At 38.3% G+C, this 23,463-nt stretch overlaps 1 protein-coding gene across 8 annotated transcripts in view; it reads right to left on the reverse strand.

Annotated features, from left to right (window-relative positions):
* Nucleotides 1-23,463, reverse strand: part of DENND4A (DENN domain containing 4A) — a 149,164-nt gene that overhangs the window by 6,027 nt on the left and 119,674 nt on the right. For 5 of the 8 annotated variants that reach the window (XM_047736990.1, XM_047736989.1, XM_047736995.1 and 2 more), the window contains 11 exons: nt 20,141-21,240; nt 14,860-15,049; nt 9,825-9,919; nt 8,116-8,291; nt 7,876-8,022; nt 6,342-6,540; nt 5,847-6,101; nt 4,604-4,721; nt 4,454-4,480; nt 3,812-3,974; nt 3,585-3,649 (listed from right to left, as the gene is read on the reverse strand). In XM_047736990.1, coding sequence (XP_047592946.1) covers nt 3,585-3,649; nt 3,812-3,974; nt 4,454-4,480; nt 4,604-4,721; nt 5,847-6,101; nt 6,342-6,540; nt 7,876-8,022; nt 8,116-8,291; nt 9,825-9,919; nt 14,860-15,049; nt 20,141-21,240 — 2,535 coding nt within the window. The remainder of the gene's footprint in view (nt 1-3,584; nt 3,650-3,811; nt 3,975-4,453; nt 4,481-4,603; nt 4,722-5,846; nt 6,102-6,341; nt 6,541-7,875; nt 8,023-8,115; nt 8,292-9,824; nt 9,920-14,859; nt 15,050-20,140; nt 21,241-23,463) is intronic. The other 3 variants (XM_047736996.1, XM_047736993.1, XM_047736992.1) reach the window with 1 other exon arrangement.

Raw genomic sequence — 23,463 nt, forward strand, 5'->3', positions numbered from 1 at the left:
CCATGGAGCTGGGAGCCCGATGTGGGACTCGATCCCTGGACTCTGGGATCATGACCCGAGCCGAAGGCAGTCGTCCAACCAACTGAGCCACCCAGGCATCCCTCCAATTCCTAACTCTTAAATGAGCAGATTTATTTTCTTCCTAACCAAATCAGTCTCTTTTTCTTTTTTTTTCTTTTTTAGTTTATCCACTTATTTTTTAGTAATCTCTACATCCAATGTGGGGGCTTGAACTCATGACCCCGAAGATCAGATGTCACACGCTCTTCCCACCCAGACAGCCAGGAGTCCCTCTTTGTTCTTTAAATGTTAGTTTTGTTTAAAATATCACACCTAAGCCACCACCTGGCTTCACTTGTTTTTTTTTTTTTTTTAAGATTTTGTTTTGTTTTTTTTTTTTAAGATTTTATTTATTTGACAGAGAGAAATCACAAGTAGGCAGAGAGGCAGGCAGAGAGAGAGGAGGAAGCAGGCTCCCTGCTGAGCGGAAAGCCCGATGTGGGGCTTGAACCCAGGACCTGGGATCATGACCTGAGCCGAAGGCAGCGGCTTAACCCACTGAGCCACCCAGGCACCCCTTCACTTGTATTATTGCATTAGCTTCTTAATTGTCCTTTTCACTATCCACTGGGTTCCCACCCAATTTATTCTCCATAGACTAGAAATCCTGATAAGACATATTCCATCATGTCTCTCTCCTGCTTAAGAATCCCCCAGATGGGAGCACCTGGGTGGCTCAGTGGGTTAAAGCCTCTGCCTTCGACTAAGGTCATGATCCCAGGGTCCTGGGATGGAGCCTGGCATTGGGATCTCTGCTCAGCGGGGAGCCGTCCCCCTCTGCCTACTTGTGATCTTTGTCTGTCAAATAAATAAAATCTTAAAAAAAAAAAAAATCCCCCAGATGTTTCCCACTGCACTGAGGATTCCATCCAAAAAACCTGGCAGCACCTGTTAGATGGTATGATTTAGTCCCCGCCTGCTTCTCTGAGCCCATTTCACTCCACACTCCACCTTTTCTCTTTGAATCCTGTCTTCCCTGGCCTTTCAGTTACTCAAAAATGCTAGACTCTTCACTTCAGGGTCTTCCTGCAAACTTTAAAGTTTGTTTGTTTTCTCCCCCACTCATATTTTGGCTAAATTCTCAACTTAGTGCCATTTCCTCTGAAGCCTTCCTTATTTTTAAACTTCTCTGGCCCTGAGGTCCCTTAGACTTTGTTCCCAGACACATTCTCCACTCTCTCTCCTGGTCACAATGCACTTTAAGTACCTTCTCCCTATAGTCTGGTCTGCCTCTCAGCAGAAGCCTCCAGAAATAAACCTTTTAACATCCAGGTTCTCCCTCCACCAGTCCATCCTAATTCCAATTATTTACTCATTTATATTTGTTTTCAAGTTGCTTCCCCCCCCCCCCTTCCTATTACTGTTCTAGTCTCCAATCCTTCTTGGGTTTCTAAATTCCTTGGGCATCAACTCTGGGGCTACACAGAAAGTGATAGTTTTCTGAGGGCACCCAACATATACAGACTGTCCAGAGCTTTGCACCCAGAGAGGACCAAAAAAGACAGGTCCTAAGAACTCAGATGTTTCTAGAAGCCTTCAAAGAATTGGCAAAGGAAGTTACTATCAGGTCTGTCTTCAAAGAGTCAGAGGAAAAGGGCTCTTAGACTCATGAAATGGCAAACTCCTTTAAGGTATCAGTAAACAGTACCTATATAATAATTTCCAAGCAGTTCTAATAGAGGAGGAGTAAAATTTTGCATGGGGGTTAGGGTCAGGAAAGAAGTGTATTTGTAAATTTGGTTCTGGTTGGGGAAGGGGTGCAAGGATGAGGAAATTCACAGCACCACCCAGGGGGCACGTGATGCTTGTTTTGGCTAGAGCAAAGTGAATGACAGATTGCTGAGATAAAAGAAAACCCTTTTATACTTTCCCTCTCTCACCATTATTTTAGGGGGTCAGGACATTATTTTATTTTTTTAAAGATTTTTATTTATTTACTTGAGAGAGAGAGAGAGACAGAGAGCATGACAGGGGAGAAGGTCAGAGGGAGAAGCAGACTCCCCATGGAGCTGGGAGCCCGATGTAGGACTCAATCCTGGGACTCTGGGATCATGACCTGAGACGAAGGCAGTCACTTAACCATCCGAAGAACCCAGGCACCCAGGACATTTATTCTAAAGTTTAACTAAATTTGACTTTTCTGTAAAATGTGCTCAGAAAAGGTTAACCGTTTTAGATAATGAGTACATAAAAGATATTACCCCTTACCTAGTAGTTCCATTCTGTAAGATGCTTGCCATCTCACCCACACATATCATTGCTTCTGGATTCTACAAGCTCTCTTTTGGCATCAAGACTGACAAGTCCCAGTGACACAGGTTACCATTGGTCAGAAGGCACCTGATACCCCTTGAGATTCCCAGTTAGGGATGGCTCCTCTAAGCCCTCTACTTCCCTCACTAACTCTTACTCTTTCCCACCTGCTAATGAACTTGTTGGGAAGCCAGCACCGCAGGGAGTGCCCTTGTTCTTTATTCATGTACCATATGGTCTGGCTGAGCGACTTGTAATAGGGCACATAAGCTTATTACATACTGTCATCATTTTGAGGGGCTCCTGGGTCGGTTGAGGGTCTGACTCTCTCGATTTCAGCTCAGGTCATGAGCTCAGGGTCCTGGGATCAAGCCCTGTGTCCTGTTTCATGCTCAGTTGGGAGTCTATTTCCCTCCCTCTCCCTCTGCCCCTCTGTGAGATCTCTCTCTTTCAAATAAGTAAATAAATCTTTAAAAATCTAAAAAAAAAAAAAAAGAAAGAAAGAAAGAAAGAAAGAAAAAAAGCCAACCAAAGTGTTGACTAGCACTAAATAACCAGATATGTTTTTGTTAAGACAGTATACAATCACCTAAAAACTACGGCTGATTACAAATTCTCTCTTTAACTGGGAGTGGGTTTACTTAAGCAGGGCACCCACGTTAGGTACCACTCAACATCAGAGAACTTAAATATGTATCATTGTCACTTTCATCAACTTATTCACATTATAACTTTTCAGACAAAATGCCTAAACTCTGCTCCAATCTCTCAATGTCTAACAGCTATCCCTTTCTTCTTTCCTTTCTATCAGGGGCTATTCCTGCCCTTTCCTGAGACTTAGAAGTGGCAACTTAAAGGGAGCCCAGCACAATCACTGGGAGAAGGAGATGACCAATCAAAATAGTCTGGGGCCTCTTGAAATAGATAGCTACCTTACATCCCTTCTGAAATGACAGCAGTCCCTAACTCATAGGGCTTTTGGGAGAATTACAGGAGATTATACTTGGGAAGTACTTGCTACAGTGTCAGACACACAGTAAGCTTCAAAAAATGTTAGCTTTTATCATTTATCATTACTATTACTAATATGACCAAAGTATCTATTACCTTAAATTAAAAAAACCAAAGAAAGAATTCTTCTAATACATTAATATAATATTAAAATAACAATAAATAATATTAAAATAATACTAAAGACTACCGATACAAAAATACTTTGAAAATAATACCATGACATACAAACATTACATGTAGATATTACAGTAGATTACCTATATCAATGTTTTCTCTTCCCAGGGCTACAAGCGAGAGAAATAATATTTCTCTATACAAACTCCTAGGGGGGAAAGGAGTGGAGAAGATATTACTATTCATATAATCTCTATATTTTGTACAAAAATACTGATGCTAATAAAAGCATGAAGTGATCAAACAAATTACTAAGCCAAAAATATGTATCTGCTTAGAGTAACAATATATTCATTTAAGACAGACTTACCTCTGTCTTTTAAAATGAGGACATTTATTCAATGTCTCTAAAATTTGACTCATTGGTCCATAAACATCATTCATTTTAATGCTCTTTACCATATTTTTCAATAGTTCCTGGTTAAATGAATTATCACCTTTTTGCAATAAATGGACCATTGGATACTTTTGGGCTGTGAAAGAACAAAAGAACAGATGAAGGGAAATGTTCTATGTATAAAGGACAAAAAATTAAGCAGCAACTCATAGTTATTCAAGAAGTTACAAAGCACTAAAAGCAAATTAAGGGCAATAGATAAAGGAACAAAAATCTAAGAATGAGAAAGGAAAAAAGGGAAAAAAATAAGACTCATAATGCTGAAAATAGGCTTAAAGTTTTCTGTGGCCTCAAACAGACAAAAACTAAAAATGCAGTTTTCCTTAAGACAGCCCGTGGAGGAAATTCTCAATCAGCAGCCTGGGATGGGAACAAACAAATATGTAAAAAGAAGAAACTAGGACAAGCAATGGGCTAAAAGCGAAATCCACAAAACATAACCCCCTCCAGCACATACACAGTACCACTCAAACAAAACAAAACAAAAAAACCCCCACAAAAAACCCCTTGGCCTCCATGGAAGATAGCACTAAAAACATCAAACTTAACACTCACTCTCAAACAAAAGTGTACGATTTTGACCTGTAAGACAAAAAGTAGTAAAGTAAAATAGAAGTTAGTTACACATGAGTTTACTATTGCTAAATAAAGCAAGCAGAGATTACTCTTACACAAACGAAGTCAGCATTCTATGAGAGCACTCACTGTGGGCATTCCAGAGGATGTACAAGGGTTGTCCCGGATCTTGATGTAATTTCATATTGTCCCATAACATTTGTATTAAAACATATTTACTATCCTCAGACATACAGTGGCGAGGAATCTGTGTTAAAGAACAAAGAGATATTCATTAATGATCCTTACCTGATAAGATTTTGTAAATATCTTATAAAGATCCTTATAAATATTTTTTAGGATATATGTGTGCAAGAGAGAAAGGAGAACAGAAAATGACTGGTTTGTATGCATTTTATCTCTACTTAAGGAAGATGGGCTGAATTGAGAAGCTAATGATCTCTGAAGTAGATTTTTTTTTTTAAGATTTTATTCATTTATTTGAAAGAGAGAGCACAAGCAGGGGGAGTGCCACAGGGAGAGGGAGAAGCAGACTCCCTGCGTGCAGAGCAGAGAGCTCAATGCGGGGGTCAGTCCCAGGACCCTGGGATCATAACCTAAGCTGAAGGCAGACACGTAACCACCAACTGAGCCACCCAGGTGCCCCCTCTGAAGTAGCAGGTTTAATCAAATACTTAGATCAGTAAAAAGGGCACCATGAATCCAGGAGCCTCATTCTACATCAGACTAAGACCCTACCTTGATAACTCACTGAGTTAAGCTCTTGGTCAAACATCAGTCATGTGCGGAAAATCCAAACCGATACACACAGACATGAGTACAAGTAGGCACAAAAAGTTCCTGAACTTGGAGATGTTGCAGTTTAGTGGTGGTGATACATATGAAGAAATAAACACCTTTATACAACAATGGATCAAAAATACAAGTAAACATAACAACCTATCTAGATGTTAAGCAAAAACTCAGAGAAAAGGACTGGGGAGAATGGTAGCACATGACTGAGCTAGGAATTACAGACATCCTCCTAAAAATGTGTAACGCTTGTTTTGAAAGAGGTATGAGACACGAGTGGGGCCAAAGCACGAACTCTTCTCATTAAAGTCACTGACTTTATAATCTTGAGATTATAACCAAAACACAGCCCATTTTGTGTCAATTTTACAAGAAGGCTACAAAACATGATTTCATCTTACTGCTAGGCTGTAAGAAGAAAAACTATCTGTAAATGCAAAGAAAATAATTTTATTGATCCAATGATTCAGATGGTTATTTTAAAAACTTAGCATAAAAATTACTTTTTTGTCATTTAGAATATGCAAGTATTACAATGGTGACAGTAGCATTGCCTTTTAGTTAATTTTTATTTTCATACCTTTGAATACTTGTTACAATGCTCGGAAGAAAGAATCAGTCCGGGTAAGTTACTGGGTAAGTCAAGACGTCTAAAATACCACACCAGGTTCCAAAACACAATTGGATGGTGGTCCACAAAGTCTGCCACTGTTATTGCATGGTCGCCTTCATTTTCCAGTAAGCTTTCAAGCTCCTTCCACACCACTAAAGGACTAAGATATGGAACAGTGATAGGATCTGGACTGGGGAGGTGCCACTCTAATCCTAAAGAATCCTGTTGAATAAATAAAAAAACCATAAATGGAAAATACAAGATTGATTATACTAAATCAATTTTTAAAATTCCTGTCAATGATTTCCATATAAATAGAAAATACTAGAATTGTATCACGGCCCTAGAAACTCTTCTTGATGCATTATAATATCAAAGCTAATAAGACTATATAGGACAACGGGAACAGAATCAAATGTAAATCATCAATGTCCAAATTTTAAAAAACACCAAAATACATACAGTAGCTCCTTGTAAAGTAGTTGGCAGGCTGCCTGTAGGAATGAGCTTCTGGCCTCTAGTGTCTTCCTTATCCAAGGGGCCGTAAGTACTAACACTCCTGGCCATTGGAAATATTGGACATTTTGACACAGCTGTTTTTGATCTATCAGCAGGGATCTGAATGCTTCGGGCACACGTATTTTCCAGCAGTTTAGATTTGCTTGGGCATTGAAAAAAGGAAAAAAAGCATATCATTGTCTAGATTTACTTTATTTCATCCAGAACATCCAGCTCTTTAGACTCAGAGCTGGAGGCATACCAAAGTAAATCAAATGAAGATGTTCATCAGAAGTTGGCTGGGGAACAGGATATATTTTTAAGTAGTCTAAATTAAATTAAATTTAATTAATGAAATTAAATCATGTTAAATTTCCTATTTATCCAGTGAACTTTAAGTATTCCAAAGTCATTCATTTATCAAAACAGTTAATGGACAACTTTTATATGTCAGGAACTCTAGTAGGCCCAGAGGATACAAAGCAGAGAAAATAGGCACCTCTTCCTTCAGGAGTCACAAGCTAGTGGACCCAGCCAGAGAAAGGGCTCCACTAAACCTACCATCACACAGATTTACAGCTGTGCTGCCTAGGCACTTAGGATCAAACAGGTAGGGCATGCCAGCTGGCCTGTACCTCGGATGTTTTCCTGCACATGCAGTTACCATTATGACTTCACCTGCCCCGTTATGAATGTGGTGTCCCTGGCACTTCTCCAAAATGGAGTCAATTTCTGCATTTGTTTTAAGTGTAAATTCACTTATACTAGGCTTACTGTAAAGTCTTACTTTGATTTTACAGTTCCTCTATCACCTTTAAATGCCTTCTCAGATTATTAAATATTCCAAAGTAGAAGTAAGTTAGGACTGACTTAAGTTCTAAAGAGACAGGGATGAGAAAAAGATGTTCATGGTGAACTTCAAGTGTTCTATAGAATATCTACTTTTTTTTTTTTTAAAGTAGGCTTCACATTCAACGTGGGGCTTGAACTCATGACCCTGAGATCAAGAGTCACATGCTCTACCCACTGAGCCAGTCCAGGTGTTCCACGTGCTTTTTTACTTTTAAAACAGTAGTAAACATTATCCTATAAGAATTATACAGCTTAAACTCTCAGGATTCATAAAGCATACACTGTAACTGTTTAAACATTTAGGTTATTAGAGAATTTTAATACTGTTTTAATTAGGGGAAAGAACTTAAGATTATAAGTTTATTATACATGGAAATTTGAGAGAGCACGTGTGCATGCAAGCAAGGCAGAGGGAAAGGGAGAGAGAGAATCACAAGCAGACTCCACGGCCCAGTGCAGAGCCTGATGTGGGGCTCGACCCTATGACACTGAGATCATGGGCTCAACCGAAATCAAGAATCGGAAGCTTAACCGACTGAGCCACCCGGGAGAGACTAGAAATTTTAAATGGTCAGCTGATTTTTCTGTCATTTTCAGAAGCATGTGCAATACATGTTAAAATATCGTTCCACAGAATTATAATTACCTATTGAGATCAAAATTCCCTTGAACAGAAATAACAGATGTGTCAAGACCAGATGCTGATGTTGAGATACAAGACTGCCTTGTCTGAGTTGAAAAAGAGGATGGAAAATGCATATTTTCTGTAGATGGGCTTGACTTCAGAAAGTATCTGCAATGTGAATTAAAGAAGTTTTTGAGAAAAGAGATATTCTAGTAAATACGATCCTTAAACATGAAGGAAAAAGAAAGCACAAATCATTACCTTCCAGGCCGTCTTAAATCTCTTATTTCAATATTCAGAAAGGGCAAGAAAAGATTGCCACAAAATGGGCATGTAGTATTGAGATTTGAATCATCTGCTGTCCAGCCAGCCATGATTTCCTCATCATGGACAAGACAATCACATGTTCTACACCGAGAGCAACTTGAGATAAGAACCTATGGGAGAAAACAACACTTTACATAAGTGAGCCTGTTGGAGATACTATGAATTAAAAACAACTTCAATCCATAAGTCTATTAGAAAACTGTAAGTCAGAAGGATTCAGAATTTATAAGCAAACAAAATAACAAACAAAAATAGATTACACTCAGCTAAATTGATTTCAAAATTTTTACCTGAAAGGGAAACTTGCACTTAAGAAAGGGAACTTACTATTATAATTACTACAAAACCTGCCATGGTTTTATTAGTGAAAAAGCAAATCCAAGCATTAATTTACTAATACCCAAAATAGGTATTTGTAATTACATGTTATGGGTCTGTGTGCTACTCATAGTGTGGTCATCAGACAAGTGTGGGTCCACAAACTCTTTTTGATTTGTGTTCAGTAAAGAAATTGAGAAGAGGACTTAGAAACCCTTAAAGAAATTGGTCATTGCTGCAATATCTAAGTTTGTGATCAATACACATTTTCACAAGAGTATAAACCATGACAGATTGGAAATTAAAAACCCCAACAAAACCCTGGTCTGTCACTAAAGACAGTTTAAGAAGTGTTGCTATAGATGAATGTAAATGCTGTCATTACATGAATAAAATACAGAAATTCCTGAAGCCATGAGAAACTTGGGTCAATTGTAATATCTGTGCTCATAGTTATTTCCCAGCTACATGAAAATCTATTTTCCAAATTTAGGCAAACTAGTCTTGAAGAAGCAACAACACTCACAAATGTATTTGGAAGCAATTTCTTTTTCTTTTTTTTTTCTTTTTTTTAAGATTTTATTTATTTGACAGAGAGAGACAAAGTGAGAGAGGGAACACAAACAGGGGGAGTGGGAAAGGGAAAAGCAGAGGGAGTGGAAGAGGGAAAAGCAGGCTCCCTTCGGAGCAGGGAGCCTAATACAGGGCCCTATCCCAGGCACCCTGGGATCACGACCTGAGCCAAAGGTAGATGCTTAATGACTGAGCCACCTAGGCGCCCCTGGAAGCAATTTCTAGACAAAAGTTAGGGAAAACTTTTAAACTGTAAAAACATAACTTTTTCATTGTGAGAAAAAGAGACACACAGCAGCATCTCCAGCAGATAACCACATCAAACTGACACAAGAAACGAAAAACATGATGGGGAGTGGGGAAATAAATGCCAGAACACTCCATGTCCTCTCATCACAAAAGTGTGCCTGCATAGCAGAATTGGTTTTTAAGAGGTTCAAATGTGAAATAAAAGTTCAAAAAGAACACAGAGATAATAAGGGAAACTAGAAATACTGAAAATGGAAATGCTTTTGTACTTTGATAAATCCCAGAAGAAGCATGGAACTTTCCTAAACAGAGATGAAGTAGTATGACTTCAGTATTCTGAAATACTGGAGATTTTATTCAGTTACAATATACATTCTGACATTTTCAGATGCTACATATTTAACTTTTTATTACTTTGCCCCTGACCGTGAATACTTAGGGAACGTAAGTTCTAGGAGTAGTGTAAGTAATAAAGGAAGACGCTCTTTGGATTAAAACCATACCTCCATTGCATAGTTCTGGAAGATATTTGTATTACTTGTGTTGTAGGAAGATGCCACTTCTGCTTTCCCAGGTAAGGCAAACTTTGACAGGGATCCTGTTCATTATTAGAAAACAAAGAGCAAAACCATTATAATTAATGAGAAATTAATGAGAAAACCATTACAATTAATAAAAATCTTTTTTTTTTAAGATTTTATTTATTTATTTGACAGAGATCACAAGTAGACAGAGAGGCAGGCAGAGAGAGTGGAGGAAGCAGGCTCCCTGCTGGCCAGAGAGCCCAATATGGCTCCATCCCAGGACCTGGGATCATGACCTGAGCCGGAGGCAGAGGCTTTAACCCATTGAGCCACCCAGGTGCCCCATGAAAATCTTTTCTACCTCTGTAAATTCTCTGATAAAATGTCCAACTGTTCTACTCAAAATAGCAAAGGTAATTTAGGGGAAAAACAAAAAAGGCATGCATTTTTGTTCTGAGTACAAACTCAAGGAAATGTGCTCTGATTCTATGGCTTCCCACATGCAAGGAGGCGGGGAGCCCTAGCCTCATTACTCACTTATGAAGTAGTCTGTGGGTACAGGCTACTCACTTATGAAGTACTTTGTGGGTACAGGCTACAAGGCATTCCAGTTATTTTTAATTACTAATTTGCAGTTTCTCTTTTTCCATGTTTAAAATATAAGAATGTATTTAGTTCTAAGGTCTAAAACATATAAAATAGCTAATTTCAGTTCCAATCATAAAAAGATTTACTGGCAATTCTCTGTGTTCTCACGATCTTTTAAGATGTGGTACAGTAATCTTGTTCTGAAACATGAGGAAAGAATTTCCAGATATATTCTTAAGAGTAAAGGGTATTAGTAGGTATTAAAACGACGGCAACAACAAAAAGTAAGGGGAGTTCTGTGGTCAAATCGATTGTTGACAGTGGCTATATCTTGTTAATAAAACTGGGAGGTAACCTACACTTTTTTTTTCTCTTTTTTCTCAGTAGTTACTAAATGTTACGAATGAACACTTATATTTTTATAAAGTAAGGGTAAAAAATGTAAGTAATGGGACAAACTGCCAGTTCACAAGAAATAAAGAAGCCAGGAAAAAGCATGCTAAACACCAATGTATGTGGGAAACAAGGCAGAAGAAAAATTACCAAATTTCCTTACTACTTGCAGCCCATTGACAAGTCCTTGAGGTGGGCAGAGTGACATTCCTCTAGGGACTCAACTTCCTGGATGGTGACACTTTGCTATGGCAAAAGGCAATCCCACCCGACCCCCGGCCCCCTACCCCATCCTGTAAGTCTACATTAACATATAAAAATTCCTTGGGAAACTTCCTTTATCTCTCCCCCTCGCCCCCAGATACATGTTGGCAATTATCCCCCAAGTATATGACCCACTGATACACATCTGAAGGGTCTCACTGAGTAAGGGACAGGAGGGGCTAGGTAGGGAGAGAGAGGCAGGGGGCTATGTGATCAGGCTCACAGTAATCCCAGAAATGCTGAGGCATAAGGAAACCGCAGATAAGGGAACAAACCAGACCACACTGCCCTGGGCATCAGAGGTGAGATCTTTAATGGCAGTCACATTGTGACCAAGAATAACCAGAGCCCAAAGAAGAAGTAAGCCATTAAAGATGTTATCACCAGTCCTTATTCAAACCAGGATGTCACAAGAATGTTAAGGCATGTTAGCGGAGGCCCATACTGGCAAACCTGGCGGGACCCATCTCATTCCCGAGAGCTTTTTTTGTACACCCGCTTAATAAAACTTTTTATCACTTTACTCACTCCCCTTTGTCCACAAGATTCATTCTTCAACTCGTGAGAAAGGAACCTAGCTCTCCCTCTTCACAATCATAGGGATGCAATCAGCATGATCCGGACTAATGCCCTGATTGCTTCAGTAAATAAATGACAATGGGAAAAGAAGATAGCTCTAAAGGACCACCACTTGTTCTAGGCCGACTTCACAGATGGGTTGAGAGGGACAGAGAGGGCTGAAGCCTCCATCAACCTTGGTGGTTGTTGGTGGAACTGCAGTACCTTCCCTGGATGGTTTCCCACAACCCTCTAATCCTTCTCTGCTAAAGCTAGTTCAGAATTGCTTTCTTGTACCTTCTATCAGCCTTGACTAATGAAATCATTTATGTGGGGAGCCTCCCTTTCACATCTAATCAATCTGGAGCACAGAATATTCACTTTAATAAATATGAATCAGGTTATGAGGTTTATTTCTTAGCACAACAAATTGTTCTTGTAAGTTAAAAAAAGGGGCGAGGGAGCTAATCACCTGATTTCTTCATGAATGGATGAGAAGAGGGAAAAACAGAGAGAACAAAGAGGAAGTTAACAGACATATTAGCCAAATGCAACAAGTGGACCTTATCAGGATCCCAACTGAATAAACCACCTATAAAAGGAGCTTTATGAGACAACTGTGAAAATTTAAATATTTGATATGAAATTTTATATTGATCAAAACATTAAAAAATGTAATAGCATTACAATTATGTTTTAAAAATATGAATGCTTCACAAAGGATATATACTGTACATGTTCCAAACAGAACATGCTAACACATAGTGTTAGAAGAGAATGTTTATCTGTGAAGGGGCAGTGACCAGATGTGTGCATGAGAGGAGGTTCTGGATATTGTCAGCATTCCGTTTTTTGATCTGAGTGCTGGTTACTCAGATGTCCTCAATTTCTGAAATGTATTTACATACATAAAAGTGTACACATTACATGCATAACATTAATAAAATTAAAAGTAAGTTTACCAAATACATAATTTTTAAAAAATGTTAAAAATTTTTTTTGAAAAGGAAAACCACTGACCCGCAATGGCATCACTCAGGCTGAGTTCCCAACAGCGGCTTAAGACCTAATCTAACTGCAGTTTCAACTTGCTCAGAGTGTGGTCTTCATCAGTCAGTCAGGAATTTTCTGGCCAGTGCCTGGGAGTCTGCCACATGCATCCCTCCATCATGCAAAGGAAGATGAAGCAATCTGCATGATAGGACCCCCTACATTTCCCCCTAAGAGAAAGTGACTTTGCCTGGAATATCTTTCTCTTTTGCTAATAACTTTCTTACCCCACCCTTCTTCTATAAAAACCTTCCATTTTGTACAGTTCTTGGAGCTCCCCTCTAACTTGCTAGATGGGATGCTGCCTGTTTCATCAATTGTTAATAAAGCTAGTTAGATCTTCAAATTTATTTGGTTGAATTCCATTTTTTTAAACAATATAAAACATTAAAGTCCTTATATTTTAGAGCTACATATAGAAGTACTGATGAATAAAATTATATGCTGTCTGGTATTTACTTTAAAATAATCCACTGGGCAAGGAAAAAATAGTGGGACTATAGGAGAGGGAAAGATTAAACAAGATTGGCCGTTTGTTGATAACTGTTGCAATTGGGTAAAGGGTAATTGGGGGTTCATTGGGCTATTCTTTCCACGTCTGTGTACATTTGAAAGTCCCTACAATAAAGGTTTGGTTTTTTTTTTTAAGATTTTTATTTATTTATTTGACAGAGAGAGATGCAGCAAGAGAGGGAGAATCAGGCTTCCCGCCGAGCAGGGAGCCAGATGCACTGCTAGATCCCAGGACCCCACCCGGGATCATGACCTGAGCTGAAGGTCATGAAGCTTAACGACTGAGCCACCCAGGTGCCCCAATAAAAGCTTTTTGAAAGTACAAAGGTGCACGTCAAAAAATATTATAGTGAATCCATTCCTCACACCATATCCTAGGATACATTTCAAATGGATTAAATATCTAAATTGGGAGTCAAAGCCACTTGGGTATGGCTAAAAGCTAAGAATGGTTTTTACATTTTAAAGTGTTAGAAAAAGAAAATGATAATAAAGAATATGTGACAGAGAGGTGTGTGGCCTGCAAAACCTAAAATATTTGAGATACAGTCCTTTACACAGAAAGTTTGTTGATCTCAGAAAATGCTAAAAAGAAAACCAAAGAAGTGTCAGAAGAAAACACTGGTGAGCCTAGGGAAGGGGACATCTTTCCTAATATCTCCAAATCCAGAAGCAGGAGGGAAGTACTGATAAATTTGATGACATAAAATTAAAAATTTCTGTGTGGCACCCCCCCAAAAAAAACCCCAAACAAACAAACAAAAAAAACAATGCACAAAAACTTGACAAAATTGGAGAAAGTATCTGGCAATTATATGAGACTATATATTGCTATATAAAAAGAACTAATAAAACTTTTTTAAAAAAGGGCCAACAAGTGACAAAGGCAGTCCATAGAAAAAGAAATACAAATAGTCCTTAAACATATAAATAGTTACTCAACTTACAAGAGGAATATAAATGAAAACTAAACTGAAATACAGTCCTCATTGATCAGGTGGCAAAAATCCCAAAGTCTGCGAACAGATTTTGTTGACACGGCTGTGGGGAAATAGGTATTCTTATATACCGCCAGTGGGAATGCTAACTAGTATACACCCCTGGGGAAGGCAACTTTGGCAGCATCACTTCAAGGAAGAATTTGTATCTTTCAAAGATACCCTTGCAAAAATATAATGACATATATGCATCATAGCATTATTTATAATAGTCAAAGACTAGATACTTAATGTCCATCAGTAGGGAAGTGATTAAAATAAACTCTGATATATCCACAGATGATTAACTATGCAACCGTAAAAATGAGTAAGGAACAATGCAATGTGATGATATGGAATGATCTTTAGGATATGTTGTTAAGTGAAAAACACAAAGAATGGGAAGGTACATTACTTTCTGAGTAAGAAGATATCCCTATATTTTTAAAGAAACAACAATGGAAGGATAAATCAAAATGAATAAAAATGGTTACTTCTAGGCACAGGGAGAAAACAAGATGCAGGGGTGGAGATGGACAGCACAGCTCTCTACAAGTGCCCTGGTTCTTACTGTTTTGACTTTGGAGCCATGTAAATCTTTTGCAAAATTGAAACAAGGAAAAAAGGTAAAGACACGACATATAAATGCAGTAGGACCAAACTGGACAAACCTTCTAAGGAGGCAGAACTTTCCAGGCTTGTTCTGCTGAAATCAATTCCCTTAGTCCCTGAAGTGGCACTGCTCTCTTGGGAGGAAGTGGCTCCTTCCAATTCATGGCAAACATCTTCATCTGTTAAAGAGGTAGATTCGGAATCCTGGGCTCCCACTGAAGAAAGACTGGTACGATCAGAACTTTGATCCTAAGGACATAATTATAAGCTTAATTTCCTTCATATTTAAATTTAATTATTTAAAATGTCACTCCTAAGGCAGAGGAAATGTTTAATCACCCAGATGATCAGTTAATCAACATTAAGTCTACAGAAATAAAACCACCAATTTTACAAGGGCTATTAATTTGGACAAACATGGGTGGGAAATCATTTAGATAGCATTTTTAGTTACATGAAGTAGAGAAACCTTAGATACCCTTGCTAACTTTGAAGCTTTATTTACTGTTCATTTTCCTCCCAGGATGATACCATTAGAACTGCATTTTATTCTTTTAAAATTTCATGTATATTTACATTTTATTATTTTCCATAATAATCTAGGTTTCAAAGACATGTATTTCCAGTTTTCATTCTTGAGAACACCAAACTATAAGTTCAATGTTTTTCTGGTTATACCAACCATACATTAAGAAAATCTAGTCAATATGAATTTTTGTATAAAGAAAAAAAAATTTAAGTATCTATAATTCTACTGCCCAGATAATACAACTTATTTTTTTCTAGTCATGTTGAGTGTGTGTTGAGTTGTTATTTTCAGGATTATGTGAATATCTATATTGGCTTTTCCACTATATCTCATATTTTAAAAAGTGGGTGCTCTAGGAATCATACATATCCAGTCATTTACAGTCTACTTAAAGTTAGTACTGTACCACTTGGTATATAATAACATAACTATAGTGACTATCAGCAAAGTGAATCCCTTTATCACTGTAAGACATGTACATATATTGAATATTCCATAAGATAATGTCATAATTTTTGTTTTGGGCAATTACTTAAGAGGAAAAAAAGTAGTCTTTTATATTAACTATTTACCACATATTCTATTCCTCCTTCATTCCTGCAGGTCCAGTTTTCTCTGTGGCTATTATTTTTCTTCAGCCTGAAGAACGTCCTTTAGCCTATCTCACATAACAGGTCTGCTGGCCAGGATTCTCTTCTTTTATCTGAAAATGTTTTTATTTCACCTTTCCCCCTGAAGGATATTTTCACTGGATATAAAATTCTGGGTTGACAGGTCTTTTAACAATTGCAAGGTGTTGTTCCATGTATTCTTTGGTCCATGGATTGTGGTAAAAAATACATGGTTTTTCAAATCCTTATTCCTCTGTGTCATTTTTCTTTAATAGTTTTCAAGTTTTTAAATTTTTTCTTCCCACCAGCCATTTTATTAGCAGATGGGCACTTTTGCTTTTTAGCAGTTTGCTTATGTGTGTGTAGAAGTGGTTTTCCTCGTGTTTATTCTGTCTATAGTTTACTGAGCTTCCTTTATCTGTAAATCTAAATCCTTCACCAAATTTGAGAAGTTATTTCTTATTTACTTGTTTCTCCATTATTTATTTCTTCGGGTATCTTTTCTACCACAATCTTTTCCTCTCATACTTCTGGAACCCCAATTATATGTTATTCCTTTTAATACTGTCCCACAAGTCTCTGAGGTTCCGTTCATTTTGCAAAAGGTTTTTCTCTCTCTGTTCTTCTAATTGGATAACTTCTATTACTCAGTCTTCATGTTCAGTGGATTTTTTTCCTCTATTTTCTCCATTCTGCTACTGAACCCATCCAATGACTTCAGAGTGTATTTTTTTTAGTTATAAAATGTGCTTTTAAAAAAATAGTTTCTATTTCTTGCTGACAATTCCTTCCTTTTCATTTATTTCAAATGTGTTTTTCTTTAACTTCAGGGAACCTAGTTATGATAGCTACTTCAGAGTTTCTGTCAGGATAATTCCAACATTTGGGTCATCTCAGGGTTGTCTTTCCCTTGAGAACTGGTTTTATCAATTAACCAATTACTTGATAAATCAAGTAATTCTGGATTTTATTTTGGCACTGTGAATGTTATGCTGTGTGGTTGGGTACTGTTATAATATCTTGGAGAACACTGATGCTTTTGTTATAGCAGGATTTGTTACTGATTTATTATGTTCAGTTATGTTCAGACTGTAATTTGTGTTTCAATTTTTGTAGATAGTGACTTAATTCTTAGTCACTTCTGTAAGACTTGTCTCTGTTGGTTCACTTTTATCCTATGTTATGTGCAGCTCAAGAGCTAGGCTTGACACTTGTGTGGGCCATTCACAGAATCTGGGAATCCCCTTCTCTCAGATTCCCCTCAAACTCTCCAGCTCTCAGGTGTCCACTTCTCTGGCTCCTCTGTCCAGGAACCAGGGGGTTTCTCTTGAATTTTCATCTGCCAGGGCTGTCACACTACATTGTGACTGGAGCCTGCTCTTGGGGTAGAGATGCATGAGAAAAGAAAATGGGGAATTCACATCTGTCTGTGTCCCCCCCACAATCTGCCTGGTTTTTCAGAATCCTTTTTTTTTTTTTTTTTTTTTTTTTTTTGCATCTTGTCTGGGGTTTTCAGTTATAATCAGTGGGAGGGATGGGCTTTAGCAGCTTTATGTCTCCAGTGGAGCTAGGACTATCACCCTCACTTTTATTTTGATTTTTTAAAAAGACTTTATTTATTTATTTGACAGACAGAGATCACAAGTAGGCAGAGAGGCAGGCAGAGAGAGAGGGGAAGGCGGGCTCCCTGCTGAGCAGACAGCCCGATGCAGGGCTTGATCCCAGGACCCTGGGACCATGACCTGAGCCGAAGGCAGAGGCTTTAACCCACTGAGCCACCCATGCTCCCCTATTTTGATTTTTTTAAAAAGATTTATTTATTTATTTGAGAGAGAGAAAAAGAGAACCCACAACACACACACAAACACACAAACACACACACACACACACACACACACACACACACACTCTGACACCCTGCCCCCGATGAGAGGGGCAGAAGGAGAGAATCTTAAGGCAGACTCCCCACTGAGCTCAGAGCCTGATCCCACAACCCTGAGATCATGACCAGAGCTGAAACCAAGGGTCCGATGATGCTCAACCGACTGAACCACCCAGGCGCCCCTCACCCTCATTTTTAAAGATGATATTTGCTGGGTGTAGGAAAATAGGGTGACAGTTATTGTCCTTCAGTGCTCAGAAGGAATCTTTCCAGGGTCTCCTGATAGCAAAGAAAAATTCAGGTGATCCTAGTATTTATTTATTTATTTATTTATTTTTAAAGATTTTATTTATTTATTTGACAGAGAGAAATCACAAGTAAGCAGAGAGGCAGGCAGAGAGAGAGGAGGAAGCAGGCTCCCTGCTGAGCAGAAAGCCCAATGTGGGGCTCGAACCCAGGACCTGGGATCATGACCTGAGTTGAAGGCAGCGGCTTAAACCACTGAGCCACCCAGGTGCCCCTGATCCTAGTATTTAAATTAGCAAGAGGCTTCTTTGTTCAGAAGACAAGTGGCAGTTTCTTACTGTTTTTCCATTTGAAGGTAAGATAGCTCTTTTCTCTGACTACTTTTAAGATTTCCTCTTTGTATTCCATTTTCATCTGTCTTAAAATTAGATACGTAAGTATGGTTTTCTTTGCATTTATTCTGCTTGACATTTGTAGATCTTCTAAATATGTGAATTGCCATCTTTAATCACTTCAGAAAAATTTTTGGCAATTCACTTTTTAAATGTTCCTCCTATCTCATTCTGTCCTCTTCTGGAACTCAATTACATCAGTGTTAGACATTTTCACTAAATCCTACATTCGTTTTTTTTAATTTTCCGTTTGATTTCCAATCTGCTTCAGAGTGGATATTTTCAACTGAGTTTACATCTAGTTTACGAACTTTCTTTTTCTGTATTTTGTCTGCTGTTAAATCCAACTATTGCATTTTTAATTTCATGTCTTTTTCGGTTCTCAAGTTTATACTTGATTTTTTTAAATAGTTAATTATCTGGTGAAATTTTCTACCTTTGCAGCTGTTTTTCTTCAGCTTTCCCTTGATTTTCTCGAACATATCAGAATTATTTCAAAGCCTCTTGCTAATTTAAATACTAGGATCACCTGAATTTTTCTTTTGTTTTCTAAGTTATGGTCCTGTCTCCGGGTACGGCTATTTTTAATTAAATAATATAAAAAACAATAAGGACTCCAGATGATATTCTGTTCCTCCCGAAAGGACACAGTCTTTCGTGTGTCAGATAGTCTGATAGTCCAATCACAGGCTGACCTGAGTCAAGCCTAGGCTGCAGTTTTGGTCAGGTGTAGTCCAACTCTGGTTTGCCAATGCTTCTAAGGCATGGCTCTGCAGGACTTCCAACAAAGGGCTTGGTTTGTGTGGTTACCAAAGCTCTTCCGGCTTCTATCTCCTCCACCCGCCCCTAAAATTTATAAACTCGTTGTGACTATTCCCAGCACCACGGAACTGCTGAAAACTCTTCTTTGTCAGAGACTTTCTGCTTACCTTTTTAGTCTCCTGCCTCATGCAGTATCAGTATTTGGAAAAAGTCTTGAAGGGAAAAAAACAGTGTACCTGAGGACCCTCAAGCCTCCATTTTCGTCTGTCCAGTTCCACAAGATCCAAAAGTTCTGTGTCCCCCGCCAGCTCTCCTCAGTCCTTTAAGGCAAAACCTGGATTTGCAACCCCTTGTTCTCAACAAACGCCCTCAGGGGGAAGCAGCTGTAGAACTCCGGGCTCATCTCTGCAATTCTGGCTAGAATCTTGCACCTCTACTTTCTGGTTGCTTTAGCAATTCTCTGATTACTTTAAACAGATTTTTTATATTTCATTTAGCTCTTTGCTCTTGGGAGATGTGTATATAGGTCTATCACAAGCTACTCCATCTGAACTAGGAGGAAAAGTCCTATGTCAGCCAGTAATTTTTGAAGGCATGCTAGACACTACCTGAAAAAAAAAAAATCTGCATTTTGAAGGAAATAATAAAGCTCAGTAAGCATTTTCATATGACACTGATTTTTACTCCAGCTACAAGTCATTTTCTTTTAAAACGATACTTATAGTATGTTTGTAACATAACCTTAATGAATTTGCATTCCTTATTATCTAAGTTCAAGTTGTGATACTTACAAACTTTATGCGTTCAAAGAGTCTTTTTGGTAAAGTTGTGTTCAAGGAGCATGGTAAAAATGGGACATTTTTGCAAGAAAGGGACTTTGGTGGTGGAGGAAGGCAAAAGGGAAAGTAGAAAACTTACTTTAGATGATGTGGTGTACATGGTGAATCTTGAATACCATTTGCTGGCTTTCTCTGCAACTCCTTTCCCAGCAGTGAACATACTGTTCCTTAGAACATCTAGTTTAGGTACCAGCAGTGTATCTAAATTAAATGAAGGTGATGAATGAGTTAATGCATCTTGAGATTCTTCCCTAAATGGGCAAGAAGGTGAGAAGGCTGGAGAAGACCAGAGTCTGTCCCGTGGTCTCTCCTCAGTTTTTGTATAACTTTTAGATTTGGTAAGTCTCATTGGCCTTGGAGAATGGGGAGGCAAGCTAGATCTTCTGCACGCCTTGACCAATGTTGGACTTTTCTTACTGGTTGATTTGTCATCACATGCCCGTTGTAAATCGATGCTTGGCGTGCGGCTGGTCAAAGGACTGCTCATGTTATTCATATACATCACAATCTCTTCGGCTAAGTCACGCCTGGCAGATGGTGTTGAAACGCTTCTGCTATCTTCGTCATCCTCCTCTTCCTCCTCTTTTTGCTGCTGTTCAGTCTCAGCAACCAAAAGAGAGAGGGGATCAAATCCTGTGGCAACATCCGTTTTTTCAGAAGGTTTTACTGAAAAGCTGCTGCTCATACGCTGAATCCTCTTGGGGTTTTGCGAAGCAGGGTATCCCACTTTTGATCCATCTGTCTCACTGTCTAAGTCTTCCAAATCAAAAATAACAGGAGAATCCACTTTATCTGCCAAACAATGAGAACCATCGAAAGGTGTATCGTCATCACTAGATTCCTTTTCTAGACTGTCTCTTTTTGATCTTAAAGGTGGCTTCCCAATATCAAGACTAGTTGGTCTTGTGCTTTTTGAGATAACGTTTGAAAGAATTTTTGCATCAGCTCCTAGTTTTTCGACTATATCTCCAGGGTTTGCCTCCTGGTTGATTCTATTGAGCATGAGTCCCATCAGCACTCCTCCACTAAGATTGCGGTTTCTGCTTCCCCAGGACAGTCGCTGCTGCAAATTAGGTTCATTGTCACTTTTATGTCTTTTCCTGAAGCACCCACTTTGACTGTTTCCTGTTTCATTTGTACCTTCAAAAGATGATAGCAACAGCAGCTCAGATGTACTTTCTGAAAAACAAGAAGAGTGCTTTTAGTGATGAAAAATGTAATGTGCAGATATATCTTAAATATTTAAAACACTAAGAATGAAAATGATAATAGCAAGTACTCGCGGAGTGCCTGCTATTTGACAGACACTATAACTAGGCACTTGAGTTACATTATCTACTGTAATCATGCCAACATCCTTATGGGATGAGAGGAAACTGACACTCAGACAGATGAATAAGCTAGCCCAAAGTTACCCAGTCCATAAGTGATGGAAGTGGGATTCAAATATATACGGTATGTGCTGAGACATAAGCATGTACTGCTTTTTAAAACTTTTAAATTAAGATTAATATTTACCTTTATTAGAATGGGAGATACAGGCTTTCAGAGAAGAAATACGTCATAGGAATAAAAGGCATAGCAGGGGGAATATGGTCAGTGAGATTGTAATAGCATTGTATGGTGACAGATGGCAGCTACAACTGTGGCGAGGACAGCATACATAGAGAAAAGCTGAATCACTATTCCGTACGCTGAAACTAATGTAACACTATCTGTACTCAAAAAAATTTTTTTAATGTACCTTTCTTATATTTAATAATAATAATAATATATTTATATTAATTCCACTAAATTGATTAGACAATGGTTATACAATTGTGGTTAAACTAGATGACCTTTAGATTCTGAATCTTCTACCTATAAAAATGAAAAACAAAACCAAAAAGCTAAACCAAATCAAATAAAAGGCAGCTATGTTAGCTTTATCCATATATAAGGATTATTTTAAAACTCTAAATCTTATGACTATAGATGTGGCTAAATAATTTTACCTTTATTTTATATATGGTTTGCAAATTTATACCAGTTAAATGTGAATGGCTATTTTCTACTCAGAAACCTTTCACTGCTTTTTGCCAAATTACTCAGGAACTAATGCTGAAAGCAGCAAGTCAGATTTCTGATCACTTTAATTGTCCTTATTTTGTGGGGGTCTTCTAAAGCATTAGTCTAGGTATGGTATTGTCAACTATTCTTTTTATATGCTTATCCAGCAGAACTAGTGTGCTATAACAAGGCAATTACTAAAAATGTGCCTTTTTCCTGCCATGTGATGCATTTAGGTAACAGGATAGGCCATAAAAGGGAATACTGGAGACCATAAGAGCCTACAAACTAGTAATGTAATAAGCATATACCATTAACAAGGAAAATAGCATAGCAGAAAGGTAAAGTCTATTCTTTGTTTCTTTATCACCTTATGACTAAGGGCATGAGAAACCAAAAGTATACTTTCTTGTAACATTCTAGGAAACCTTCTGCTTGACAGATTAAATATCATCAAAGACTTGGAGGGAGTTTATAATCCTAAAACAGTACACTGGGATTGCACTTAAATCGGTGGGCAGGGGATCCCCTTGCAAAGTCAAAACCATGTTACGGCCTGAAGACAAATAAAGCTGGTTATCCAACTATACCAGGGGTTGCCAAACTATGGTTCTGAGCCTAATCTGGCCTGTGGACTGTTTTTGCACAGACTCAAAGGATTTTACATTGACAGTCACATACCACAAAGAAGAACAGGTGACAGAATAGGATGTGGTCTGCAAGGCCTAAAATACTATCTGGCCATGTACACTTAAGTTAGTCCATATGCATGCTAATTCCACCAGACTATGCTGGGTGCTGCATGTCTCTAAGACAGAGCCAAAAACGATTTCAATTCCTTGAGTCAGGTGGTTCTATGACATAATGCTGGCCAGTAGTGTTAAGGTGGTAATTACTGAGGGTTTCTGGATAATTTTGTTTTCTGGACAAAAGGGGATAGATGTGGCTGGTGGTTGGTTCCCTTCCCCATTTTTTTTCTGCCTCACACAGACGGGTGATGCATGATGCATGAAGTTGCCAGTGCTCCTATTATAAATATGGTTAGGTCCAGAGAACTGATGGCGAAGCCCTGGAATTAACATCTTGAGCAACTGTTTACCTTTGAATTTCTTAATTGAGGAGAAAACCCTTGATGTGTGTAAGTGACTGCTAATCATATTTCCTGAGTCTTAAACTGAAAGAATTCCTAGCTGAAATACTAGCCCCTTTTCAGATTTAGAACGTTCTATAATCCCTTCCTACCACATAGCCTTTCACACATTGCTTCCCTCTGCCTGGAAATCTCTCTCTCAATTCCTCCTTTGCAATCCCTGCTCTGATTTGTTGTTGACTCAGACTTCATATTTGCCAAGG

Source organism: Lutra lutra, chromosome 7 (genome assembly GCF_902655055.1).
Source record: "Lutra lutra chromosome 7, mLutLut1.2, whole genome shotgun sequence".
Classification (NCBI taxonomy): Eukaryota; Metazoa; Chordata; class Mammalia; order Carnivora; family Mustelidae; genus Lutra; species Lutra lutra.